Source organism: Neofelis nebulosa, chromosome 8, assembly GCF_028018385.1.
Source record: "Neofelis nebulosa isolate mNeoNeb1 chromosome 8, mNeoNeb1.pri, whole genome shotgun sequence".
NCBI lineage: Eukaryota > Metazoa > Chordata > Mammalia > Carnivora > Felidae > Neofelis > Neofelis nebulosa.
In genome coordinates, this window is record NC_080789.1 from 90,043,618 (window position 1) to 90,057,450 (window position 13,833).

The 13,833-nt window shown below is 36.0% G+C and overlaps 1 protein-coding gene across 22 annotated transcripts in view; it reads right to left on the bottom strand.

The window, feature by feature from the left end:
• Window positions 1–13,833, bottom strand: part of PLEKHA5 (pleckstrin homology domain containing A5) — a 242,203-nt gene that overhangs the window by 49,553 nt on the left and 178,817 nt on the right. For 18 of the 22 annotated variants that reach the window (XM_058743507.1, XM_058743504.1, XM_058743510.1 and 15 more), the window contains one exon: window positions 13,672–13,725. The exons of the other annotated variants lie outside the window; for them this stretch is intronic. In XM_058743507.1, coding sequence (XP_058599490.1) covers window positions 13,672–13,725 — 54 coding nt within the window. The remainder of the gene's footprint in view (window positions 1–13,671; window positions 13,726–13,833) is intronic. 22 annotated transcript variants of the gene reach the window in all.

Below are 13,833 nucleotides of genomic sequence, written 5' to 3' on the forward strand. Positions count from 1 at the left end.
AGGGGCTGAGAGAGAATCCCAGCAGACTCTCCATTGTCAGTGCAGAGCCTGACGTGAGGCTGGATCCCACAAACTGTGAGATCATGACCTGAACGGAAATCAAGAGTTGGACACTTAACTAAGGCCTCCAAAGCACCCCTTTCTTTTCTCTATACTTCTCTGCATTTGCCAAGTTTCCTCCAGAGTAGATACTGCTTTTCTTTCTTTTTTTTTTCTTTTTAATTTTTTTAATGTTTATTTATTTTTGAGACAGAGAGACAGAGTGTGAGCCAGGGAGGGAAAGAGTGAGAGGGAGACACAGAACCTGAGGCAGAGCTCGAACTCATGAACTGTGAGATCATGACCTGAGCCAAAGTGGGACACTTAAGCGACTGAGCCACCCAGGTGCCCCAGATACTGCTTTTCTAATTTAAAAAGATACTAAAGAGTCAAGGATAAAAATATAGAAACATGAAATAAACAAAATTAATGGGACAATCATATCCTCTGGCAAACACCCTTTGGTAATGCAAGGAAGCTAAGAAAAATTTTAGCACCATGTGTTCGTATCATGTTCAAGGCTGAGAATTAAGGTAGAAGAATCCTACTGGAGTCATCTAGTATAATGAGGACCTGATCTAGAAAACTATTCTTATAAACCTTTAGTCTATCTTAGGAATCTGTATCCATGTCAGAAATTTATTAGGAAATATGTTAATTAATTAAAAAAGGTAAGCTACCCAATATATTTATAAATACATGTAACTACCTTGTAATACCAGCCCCCCCCCCCCGCCATTTTTATTACATCTCCAGAAATCAAAATTCAAGTTTAGACCAGGGGTTCTGAACCCACACTCAAACTACCCGCAGAGCCTGAAAAGAATATAGACACCCTGATTCCCAGATAATTCTAATGGGCAACTTCAGAATCTTTGATGTAGACAATATCATTAAAACAAAAAGGTGACAGAGATGGGATAACACAATCTATGGAAAGCCAGAAGAAGCAGGATCATTTCAGAATTTCCTAGGGCACCACACCTACCTGACCAAGAGCTGTTAGGATGGCTGAGTAATGGGCTGTTAAGAATGATCCTCAAAGGTGAGTGGTCCTGTATGTGGTGGCTCTACCTTTGCATGTGGTGTGCAACAGCTGAAGACAAGTGAACACAATAATCATGATCCAATATAGTGAGAGCTTGGTCCCTATGAAACAATTTCAGCAAGCTGACTGAACTTTCACTCTTTCCAGATTTATTGAATTGGAAATACTAGACCTGCTTTATCTCCAAATGTTCCTAGAAATAGGCTAGTGGTTCCCCTCACTGAAACACCTCTGAAATACTGTATATTTAAATACTTAGAAACTGCCTTGTTTCCATAACTTACACTGAAATAGCACATTCTATCTGGCTTTGGTCATGTAAACTTTGTAACAGTTTTTCAATTAAAGTAGTAAATTATGGCCTAAAAAATACATAATGCTCCACGAGCAAGTTGGAATTTCATTCTCAAGTTCTTAAAAAAAAAAAAAAATCCACCAATTCTCTTTTGGTTCGAATACAAGGATTCTAGACAGTATTATGATAGTGGTGTTAACCGCTGATGTATTTTGTTTTAAGGAAGCAGAGCAAGAAAAAGACTAGTACATGGAACATGTTTATTCACTTGAAAATGAGTTAAATAAATGCTTTGCTTCTAAATACTTTAATTCCTTGTTTGAAGTAACAGGTAATGTAAGTTTATGTTTCATTTAACTGACAAATCATAAAGCTATTAATAATAAGACATTATTTTATAATAATAAAAATTAGAATGCTTGATTCAGGCATTATACTATTTTCCTAACTTCAGCAATAAATAAGTAAACAAAAGTGGAAACATCTTGCAAATACATTTAGGTAATGTCAATGTATTTCTGTTTAGAACAAAACCACCTATTTTTACTTGACATTTTAAAGTCTAAATGTTTAGAAAAACTACCTAGAAGGTCTGGTACTTAATTCTAGCCTCCTTCTCAGTTTTGAAGTATGCTGGGCTAATATAAACAAACAGTATTCTTTGATGTTACTCTCAGAAATAACTTAAAAACCCATCACCAAAAAACTTTTCAACACAATTCTATGTATCTGTGTCATACTTACTAGGCTCTTGAGCAGAACTTCCCAACTGACACCTGTGGGTTGGGAATGGATTACAGGTGTGGGGAGATAGGGACCACCTCAGTCCTCCCTGGGCCTAACCTGCTGATGACAGTGTGTCATTTAGTTCCTGCCAAGGCGCTGCACAAATATCATCACTTTCTACGTGTGCCATATATGAAAAAAGATAAAAAGCACTAAGATAGTGTTTTTATTTCAGAAAAACTAGACTTTACTTCTTTCTTTGGTGTTTACTGTCATTATTTATCTCAGTAGTTCTCAAACCTGACTGAAAAAGAAAATGGCCTATGGACATTTAAAAACATATGGAGGGCTGGGCTCTGGCAATTCTGACTGGGGACTAGGGGAAAGAGGGCCCTGAGTATTGTACTTTCTTTCTGTCTTTTCTAAAGATCCACTGGTAGTTCTGATGGGAGATCAGGCTTGAGAACTATCTTGGCACTAATTCAAGTAATTGGAGGACTAATTCAACTGTCCCCAGTAAGGAATTTTTCAAGGTCCTGATGAGATGGTATTAAATGTTAATCAAGATCTCTGCACAAATACCAAAAGACGAAAAATTTCAAACTATCTAAATACAAGGATTGCATCTACATTAAGATAATTATCTTTTCTTTGTATGAGATATAGCATTAAGATACTAACCTCCCTTAAAAAATCCAATAAATCTCACAATTAGTAATATTGGTGGACTCAAGCATAATCATGGGGGACCTGGGGTGTCAGGAGTCCAATTTCCAATTGTGTTGTTCTATTTGTCTAGCAACTCCTAACTATCTGTTTCAAAGTCTCTGTATAGAAATTAGATAAGCTACTAATGTAGAAAGACTAGGATATTCTAAATCATGAGATAAATGCTCCTGAATAATTTTGGAGGTAAGCGGCAGGAAAGAGAAAGATTAGTAGTGAGCAGAGCCAACCAAGACAGTCATTGATATAATTTAGCCTTGGAAAAGATTAATTCTTGAATCCTCCTGCAATATTAAGTAGTGGCTTAATTGGTCTTTAAAAATTTTATATAATAAATCATCCAGAATAGTGTTGTCCAACAGACCTTTCTGTGATGATGAAAATGTTCTATACTGGTGTAGTCTAATACTGTAGACATGTGCCTATTCAGCTCTTTAAATGTGGCTAGTATGAGGAAAAGAATTTTACTTTTATAAAAATGTAACTAACTTAAAATTTAGTCACATATGGCTTAGTGGCTATCACAGTAGACAATAAGTTTAGAAATTCTAGACAAGTAAATATAGTATAATTTTTTCCCTGATCTAGGTCTTATTCCCAGAAGGAGAAAACATTTGCTCAAGCTCTGTCTTGTAATTGAGTTTGAGTCTAAATGCTGTGCTAACAGCTTCCTCCTTTTTTGGAGCAAGCAGTCTGGATGATTCTTATCTACCCCACAGAGCTTTTGTCCTGATAACCAATGAGAAGACCCATTTCTGTGCTGTCATTTTCCATTTAAATGGAAAATGGACTTTTCCCGAGTTCTTAATGACTTCTTAGGAAAAGAATTTTTAAGTTGAGAATCTGTCTTAACAATAGCAAAACCCCTGATGGCCTAATCACTGAAGAATTCATTTCTCAAGAATGTCCTCCTGTGTCTAGATCAATAAACTCTTTAGAAGTGTGGAAAGACTAAAATGCTAAAGAATTTGACATGCCTAGGGTGAAGCTTTGAGGAATGCAGGGGTCTTTATAAACAGGTCATTGAGATAATGACAAAGTAAATGCCCTTCACTCTCATTCTAGGAACATCTGAAAGTCCAAGAACCTGAGATTGAAGGGTATGACTACCTATTGAAACTATTCATTGTTTAACGGGGAGCAGAGAAATCTGAAGTGACTTTTTAAATAGAGGAATGTAAATAAGTCTCTGTATAACTGATCGGGCAAAATACTGAGGTCTATTACTGTGAAAATTTTAAAGCAATCTGAATAAACCGTCCATGCTATCTACGTCTTCTAAAAGTAAAATTTGGGGAAAATATTACTATTATTATATTTCAGAAGAATCAATGGTACTTTGAAAGATGCAGCTAGACGATATAATATTTTCTCTTTTTCTTGAAGGGAGAAAGATTTTAAAAAAAAAGGAATAACAAATTGGGACACTAACATAGGAGTCAAATATATCTGATGTTCCCTTAAAAGAAAAAGCAGACACATTTCTAAACTGGATGATGCAGTAAGTATTGGCTTCAGGATTACTGATAAGGCCCATTTATTGAGAAACATTATAAAAATACCCTGAACCCAGCAGAACAAAAGAAGGGTAATCTCTACACTCACAACCTTACTTAAAACTGCTACATTTTTAGGGCCCCCATTTTGAGATACATATAACCTGTAGTATATTTTGAAGAAGACTTTAAAGGTCTCAGCTAATGTCTTTCCAAATAATTTATTTATGTAATTTACTCACAGTGAGTTTCTACTCTTTTTACCTAGGGTCTTTTAAGTTTTTGTTTAATTAAAATCCTTTTACTACAGGATAAACTTTACAAACCTGACTTTACTTTAGTGGCTTAAACTATTTTCCTTGTTTAGCTATTCTTAACCACTGTTCCTTTGGCTTCACGGAATATATTACTATCTGATGCTAGCATCTTTATTCCTGGCATTCACAGGCAACCAGAAATATTAAAAGAACTCAAAATCAATTTTGTGAAAATGCTTTATTGTGGATATAATGTTTGATATGGTTATATTTTTCTCTTCTTTGCATGTATTTTAATACCATCTTAAAGGAACAAACATTCCAAAAGTGAAAATCTGATACCTCTGTTAGTAAAAAAAGGTATTTGTTTTGGCTGTGGGTAAATCTACTACAAAATATATTTGAGCTTTAAATCAAAGTTAAAATATCTTCTGGATATAAGGATCTAGGTTTTATTAATAGCAATTGTATATTCTGAGTTACAATTAGCACTGAGTAGCAGATTTCCTATCATTATTTTAAAGATTTATCAGCTTATGTTTTAACTACATAATCATACTCTTAGGCCAATCTTAAAAATGTTTTTGGCATTTATGCTCAACTTTACTTCCTTCCTGGGCTTTGAAAATAATTAAAGAATCTACTTTGTAAGCACTAACTTCCTGCCTTACACTGAGCTCCATCAATCTCTGTTGAATGAATGTTCTGAAAAAATGAATAAAAATAAGATAGAAGCCAAAACTACAGACACTGGGCTACAAAAAATATTTGCTTTTATAAATACAAAAGCGAACTGTATAAATATTATGCATTTTAGGAGTGGTGGGGAAATTGTCTTCATGTTCTTATCTAGGAAAATATAAGAACAACTCCATTATTGTTCAAGGAAGTCAAATAGATTTAAAAAAAAAAAAAGGGAAGAAAATTCATTAACACAATGTATTCATCCTAGCTTTGTGATTTGGGGCAAGTCATTAAACCTGGCTTCTGGGGACAAAGGTAACTGGCCCACATGCTACAGAGGCTTACATAGAAGTCAAGTGCGATATTGTATGTGCCAGTGCTTTAGAAACTGTGAAGTGTTACTTAAGCTGTTAGGATGAACAGGTACTGGACAGGTGCACAGTGTAGAGAATGGGATTGCTTTTAAAGTAGTATTTGAGAAACAGTGAGTTGCTGGCTGAAAAAAAGGGATGATACGGTAGGAAGAATTTCAAGGTTGGGGAGGTGGTAGAGAGGGGGCTTGGATGATAAACCAAAAGGAGATCTTATTTTGTAGCAAAAAATTTGTGAAATTTCTGGAGTTAGCTGAGAGACATAATGTGGCAGGTGCTTTTATTATTGCCAAGATTTTGTGATTAAATGGTAATAAGGAGCTTAGTATATATAGGGTGTTATGATGGCCTCTATAATCCTGACTAAACACCATGAATATATCATGTACTCAGTTAAACAATCTACAGAATCTCATGATTTTCCTGTTTTCAGTAAAATTGTTCTTAAAATACTTTAAATTCAAGTTTCAAGGTATTTTAAACTTTAATATTTGGTGGTATTGGGCGGATGAGATATTAGGAGAACATAATATAACTCCAGGAAGTTGACTTAATTTTTCCATTTTTGTAGATCTGTATTCTTTCCACCCTTAGAGTGGTGGAACAAGAGAACTGTCATACCTTCGCTCCTTCTAGGTAGGCTGCTACTTATTTTTCTTTTCATCCACCAGGCAATCAGACTGCCATAGGCTGGTTATCAGGCTCTCCCAGCCATAGCTGGAGGTGGAGACTGGGTCTCATTTTTTTCTTTTCTCTTGAGGGCTTAAACCAGTTCTAGGTCTAAGCAAACAGCTAAAGTAAAGGTCCCGATACTTCCCAAAGTCCAACGAGCTCTTTCCCAAGGATGATGTGCTCAATAAATGTTACATCATTCACGTTAAAGGTGAGCAGTATTTTGAACTAATTTTGCTTTTTAGCTTTTTGATCCGACTACTGAGGTATAAAACAACAATTCTAAATTTGGACATGTTGGGCGGGTAATGAACTGAAGGCAGAATGTCCAAGTGCAGATTTCCATAAGCAACTAGAAACACATAACTGGAACTGCAGAGAGAGGTGTTTTAGATACCTTTGTGCCTTTTTCCACACCCTACTGGCCCAACTTTTGTTTCAACTCTTGCTGAGCCAACCAATTCGTGTATTGGGACCCACTGGGTGCTAATGTATGTATAACCTCAATGTGTTGGAGAGTTAGTCTCAAGAGGCAACCCTTGGTCAAAGGAGGATGGGAGCCAGTACAAATGCTTTCTTTTGTTGGTCAGTTGGGCAATTCTGCAGTGTTTCTTTCATCAACAAGTAGTAGTCAGATGAGGCCCCACTTGCCTATGGCAGTTGCTAATATATTCTCTCCTTCCTTGCTCACTCTCTTTTTTTTTTTTTTTTTATTTTTTTTTATTTTTTTTTTTAAATTTTTTTTTTTTCAACATTTTTTATTTATTTTTGGGACAGAGAGAGACAGAGCATGAACGGGGGAGGGGCAGAGAGAGAGGGAGACACAGAATCGGAAACAGGCTCCAGGCTCCGAGCCGTCAGCCCAGAGCCTGACGCGGGGCTCGAACTCACGGACCGCGAGATCGTGACCTGGCTGAAGTCGGACGCTTAACCGACTGCGCCACCCAGGCGCCCCCCTTGCTCACTCTCTTTACTGCTGTGCCTTGGTATCACTTCCCAAAGTAAACTTCCTGAGAACAAGCCCACATCAAGGACACACCACAGGCTCTGCTTCCTGAGAGAAATCCAGGGGCTAGAGATGAAGAATAAGAGACAACTAGTAAAATGTGTGGATAAATGCTCGGTTGAAAGAACAGTAAAACCCAGAGAACTTCCCCTATTAAGGCTGAGATGAGTGAAAACAGTTAGCAAAAAGGGATAGATTAATTACTAGTAAGAAATAGGAAAGTCATGATAATAATATGTAGGCAGTGATAGGCCAAGAGATCAGAGAGTTAACACATACAAAATAAGTCCTTCCAAATTTTCAATTCTAATCTACCCACTATTTATTTTAGCCTTCTTAGAGTTCTGCCATTATGATGTCATACACTGCTTCAGAACTTTCTGGGTATCATCCCCCTCTCCCCAATATTTCTGTGATTAAATATGCAGAGGAAGGGAGAGACAGAAAAAGAAGAATGAGGTGTGATGGAGAGAAAGGATCACTCTTAATAGCAAGGCATAAAAAAACACAGATATTCTATACCATGTAACTAGTTAATAAATGTTAAAGTAACATACTTCCAATTTTCTAGTTTCCTTAGTTTGCTTTTGCCAAATGCCTATTCTACATTCCCTAGAAACATTATCTCAATCATCCCTAAAATAGAAGCTCCAGGACCCCTTGAAATATTAGAGAAAATGGGATCTTTGCTCAATAGCTCAACAGAACAAAGTTGCTGAATTGACATGAACAATGAAAGCCATCAAGAATCTCTTCAATCATCTTGTTAGCATTTCTTCCCTTATAGGGAAGCTGTCTTTCATGAACACAAAGAACAAAATGCAAAAAGGTATTCTTGGATTTTTACCTTGAATGGTTCCAGTACCAATTACATATATTCAGTTAATTGTTTCTTTTTACATTTCCCTTGGCATAAGTATGTTTAAAGGTGGCCAGAGTCTGTGTCTGCATAGTTTTTTTCACTATTGTTTCTTGAAAGAATATAGAAAGCATACTGGTGAGGAATGTCCACAGCAGCCAATGGGGAATATCAGACTTCTTCCAAAAGTCATTAGTAGCTTTAGCACACAGTTCATAAAATATTCGTATTTATAAAAAGAATTACATCATAAAATCTCAATGCTAATACAAAATCTTTGCAAATTATAAGGTTTAGTTTACTCTTCAAGATTTTTTATTTTTATTTTTTCATGGATAAACTATTTTATAGTTCTTTTATCTTTTTTTAAATTTTATTTTTTTAACTTAATTTTTTATTTTTTTAAATTTACATCCAATTCAAGATGTTTTTTTAAAAGTTAGTATTAAAACAAAATGATTTTATCTTCCCCACAAGCATCTGATAAAACTTAAAAAAATATACTGATAAGACACAAGGATGTAGCTATTGGATGTTGCACCTTTTAAGCATTTTTATTTTTTAAATATTTTTATTTTTAAAATATTTATTTATTTTTGAGAGAGACAGAGGCAGAATGCAAGTGGGTTAGGGGCAGAGAGAGAGGGAGACACAGAATCCGAAGCAGGCTCCAGGCTCTGGGCTGTCAGCACAGAGCCTGATGCGAGGCTTGAACTCGCAGACTGTGAGATCATGACCTGAGCCAAAGTCGGACAGGCAACCGACTGAGCCACCCAGGCGCCTCTCCTCTTAAGCATTTTTAAAAAAATGTTTATTAAAATTTTTAAAAATGTTTATTCATTTTTGAGAGACAGAGAGAGGCAGAGCATGAACAGGAGAGGGATAGAGGGAGAGGGAGAGACAGAATCGAAAGCAGGCTCCAGGCTCTGAGCTGTGAGCACAGAGCCTGACGCGGGGCTCAAATCCACAAACCGTGAAATCATGACCTGAACTGAAGTTGGATGCTTAACCCACTGAGCTACCCAGGCGCCCCCACAAATATTTACTTTTGAGAGGGAAAGAAAGAGAGTGCACTCAAGAGCACGTGAGCAGGGGAGGGACAGAGAGAGGAACAGACAGAGAATCCCAAGCAGGCTCTGTGCTGTCAACACAAAGCCCCATACAGGGCTAGATCTCACAAATTGTGAAATCATGATCTGAGCTGAATTCAAGAGTTGGATGCTGAGCCACCTAGGTGTCCCTTAAACATTTTTATACAACAAAGAACACCGTAGGTAAGCTTGGGCTGTATTTTTCTTTTATTATACTATGGCAAACTGCTTTTTCAGGAAAAACGTCCAGTTTTTCCATGAGAATTTGAGTATAATAAGATCCTTTAGCCATCTGATGTTAAAGAATATACTATTTGATGCTACATCTGGAAACAAGTATGTTCCAGCAGCAGGTAGACAGCTCCAACTGGGTAAATCAACTTCATTAATTACTGGAACAGAGGCGTATTCTTTTCACAAAGAATTTTTGAGTACATGGGGAAGAGACAATCTGCAACCTGAGTGTAGCTGAGATCTGTGTCCTCCTTTCCCTTTCTCAAGCAAATGTTTCTGATGCAATTAACTATGATGACTCTTGAAGGGAGAGGGGTAAAGGCAGAATGTCATAATTTTAAGGGCATTCAACGTTACAGTATTTATATTTAAAAGATGAAAAAATAAAATAACTGTTGCAGTATCAGTGCAAGTAAAGCTTAGACGTGTAGAAGTCAAACTCCATTTACTATAACAAGTATTCTATTCTATTCTATTATTTTATTTTATTTTATTTTTTTACTGTAGCAAGTATTCTTAAAGGAGGAGGTTAGCTACTGGAGTGCTAGAATAAAATCAGAGTGGGGTGAGGAGCAGTGGTGGTGGAAAGGGTTGGGATATGTTTAGTGTACCCACAAGGGGGCAGCACACTGACAAAGGCCTGTGAAGCATGGCCCCAAGTTCCTTGATCCTTCTATCCATGTCTTTCTACCAATTTCTTAGTATCTCATTTTCTGTTATCATTGCCTACTTGGAAAGCTGGCCGAAAGTTTTAGGAAGAAGGGAAAGGGAACATCATCTAAACTGTCTCATAACTGCTTTTTACTCAATAACAGGGGAAAGTCAGAAAAAGCAGGTGAGGAAGAAAGAAACAAATGGAAGGAAGAGCTAAAACAGGGTGGAGAATATGGACAAAAGGATGGAATCGTTCTCATTTCCCCATTCCTATTAATCCTCCCTTCATGACTGACCAAAAAAGTTATGTATTTATTCATTTTATAAATAGAATCTGGATGAGGTACATGAAGTATATCCAGTTAGGATTATTGTACATTCACAGGTTATCTTAAAATTAACAAAAATAACAAATAAACCTAGCCGGTCTTATTAAATGTAGTCTGTGAATAGTCTACTAATTGGGCTGTAAAAGCACAAGCAAATGATAATAGTGTACTCCAAAATGAAACAAAAAGCAGAAGATAATTCTGCTATATAATTAGTATAGCTTTTGTTGTTTTTAAAAACACTTTAGTACAGAACTCATCCTCAAAATGTGGTTAATCAGAAGCCAAATTATACTGCTCAAGTTATGGGGGACCGGACCAGAAGTCAAGATTTTTGGATTGACTGTATAATATGCAGATCTTCAGAATTACAGGGTAAGGCATTTTTATTTTTCATTTGTTATAACCATTCTGATATCAGAAATGAATTTACCTCTGAAGCAACTCAGAAACCACACTTGGTTCTATTTTTCATGGACAGTGATAGCAACTGAGAGAATTTCAATCAATAAAAAACTTTCTTTTGACTAGCTCCCAAGAGGCAGGAGAAAGACTACATTTTGCTGCTGGCCTTAAGTTATTCTAACGATGTATTTGAGCTAGGAGAACAAGTGTTGAAAGTGAGTATTAATTAGTACATGTTCATTTGTAGGACATATTGTATAAAATGTGACCAGAGCCTTTTCTTTTGACTTTCAGATTTTAAAATCTAGCTTCCAATTTCTAGTTATGAAAAAACTGCTGATTTTTTTATATACTGGGCAAACAATAATGCCTAGAAAAACAACAGACTTGGCAATCTAAAATAAGTTACTGGCAGTAACAAGATTAAAAGCTGGAAATGCTTTCTTTTTTTTTTTTTAAACTAGAAGTGTTTGAGCTGAATGAAAAAAAATTCATTAAAATGGAAAATGATCGAGAATTCTTTTTATATAACTTAATAACTTTACTGTTGATATAAAATATAGAAATGTAATTATTTGAAACCATAAAAAATTTTGATTTATTTAAAGAGGGATTTTTCTTTAGGAAACATTAAGGATCTATATATTTAGGCATATCTGAGTTTCTGGGCAAAGTTTCCACCTTGTTTCTATATATTGTCCATTTATCGCCTAAAAACGGCCCAAATTTTTCCATCAGAAACAGTCTTATTTTGATCATGAAAATTAGCATTCAAACAATTACTGTAGTTCTTTTCATTACTACATTTTAAAATTGGACTAATATAGTTTTATTTCAAGATCTAATATAAAACAAGGCAACTACTAGAAAACCTCTGCTGATGTGTAGAGGGAATAGAGAGGATCACTTAAAAGTCGAGATTTTTAGAGGCCACCTGTAGACCACTAGCCTGGTCCTCTCCAACAACAAAGGCTCAGTGGAGCACACTTCCAGAGTACCAAGGGCAATAGAAACCTCAATCGGATCTGGGTCACTTGGGTAAAGGGAAGAAACAGCTCAACCCGGGAAAGGGAGTTGAGGAGAAGTATCTTAGCAAATGGTGGTGTTTTCAATATATTCACCTGTCTTTTCCTAGGATTTCTTTTTTTACGTTTATTTATTTTGAGAGAGGGAGAACATGCATGCGTAAGCAGGGGAGGGAGAGACAGAGAGGGAGGGAGAGAATCCCAAGCAGGCTCTGTGCTGACGGCTCAGAGTTGAAATCAAGAGGTGGATTCTTAACCAACTGAGCCACCCAGGCGCCCCTCTTAAGATTTTTTTTTTTTTTTTTCAGTTTCTCTATGCTCAACGTGGGACTTGAACTCACAACCCGGAGAGTCACATGTTCCACGCACTGAGCCAGCTAGCAAGCGCTGGGATTTTCTGAAGCTCTTTGTCTCTGTAATTCTAGTTTTGATTTATTGAGGTAAGTAATAAATTATAATGAACCACTAGGTTTATTTCCAGAGATACTATATAACTTTAGATTCACATTTATATCATTGTTTTTTACACCTAATTTTTGAAATATCCCCTTATTTTTCAGAACTATTGCTAGCTTTACAGACAAAAGAGCTTTTATGCAAGTTATTTACCAATGCATCTTGGAAGCTTTCTTGGCAGTGTGGCATTTTGAGGGAAGACTTCGTGTCTTTATTAGATTACTTTCAAAGTGTGAATATACACCGTGGTTAAATTTCAACAGCAGTCTCTGGAGTGGACACTGGAATTTGGACTCATGAAATGCTGATTTCTAAAGCTTTCCAATTGGCAAAATCATGACAAAAACATGTTGTGGGACAAAAAATAAACTCTAAAAGTATATTTCTTTTAAAAATTATCAAACACGATTGAACAGTTTTTAAAGGGTCATCCTGATGCAAAATCCCTCTTTAAATAGAACTAATTTAAAGCAGTACCTTATTATTTTAAGGAGGCAAATATAAATATGTAAACATCTGTCTTATGACATTTTCCACAGTAACCTCTTTCATTTGGTAAATGCTCAAGTTTGAATTGTTTTGAAACAGGCTAAAACAAGTTATAGCTTAATTTATATAGATAAAAAATGTATTCACAGGACGAAATTCAGTGTTTAAGAACATATCAAAAGCTCCCATAAAATTAAAATTAAATAATAGAGAATTTCATAAAAACTAAAATATGGAAAAAGCAGTCCCTGTTCATGAACTGCCATTCACCCTAACCATCCGCACTCACTGCTACCACTGAGGAAATGGTAGGAACTATAGCCCATGGTAAAAATGATTCTACAGAGCTTAGTGAAGACCAAACACCAGGAGATGGCAAACAAGGGCTGAAGTTACAGAATTAAAAATGGTCACCACACTTTTCACCCATAGCGAAACTACCCTTTGAGAGCACAGCACACCCGCCCCCTCTTGATCTTCCAACAAGGCATTCACAGTTTGGTACCTAGTTCTTTAATCAGGTCAACCCCAAGCAGAGATAAACCTAATGAGTAGGAGCTTTCTTGGGATAAGAGAAGGGAAGTCTAGAGAATTCAGGCTCCCAATTTTCCAGCGACCCAGTATTGCTCCTTACACTCACAACTATCCTTTTTACTTGTTTATTTTGGTATTACTGAATTCACCGTTAGGAATTTCTTATTCTGTTACTTATAAAAGTCATGCTATTAGTTCCAAATAACCTGGAAAACTAAACTACATTTGAAAAGTTCTATTAGGTACTTTAAGCAAAAAAATTCTACAAATCCCACCTGATGATCCAAATATATGGTGTTCCTTTGAAGATGATGTGAAAGAATTTCATTCTAGTAGGCATCAATCAAGAAACAAAGGGATAGAGAAAGAGGGTGTAGAATTCATGAAAAGGTCAATTTTGAAATAAGAAAAACAGGTAGTTTACCACAACCTATTAT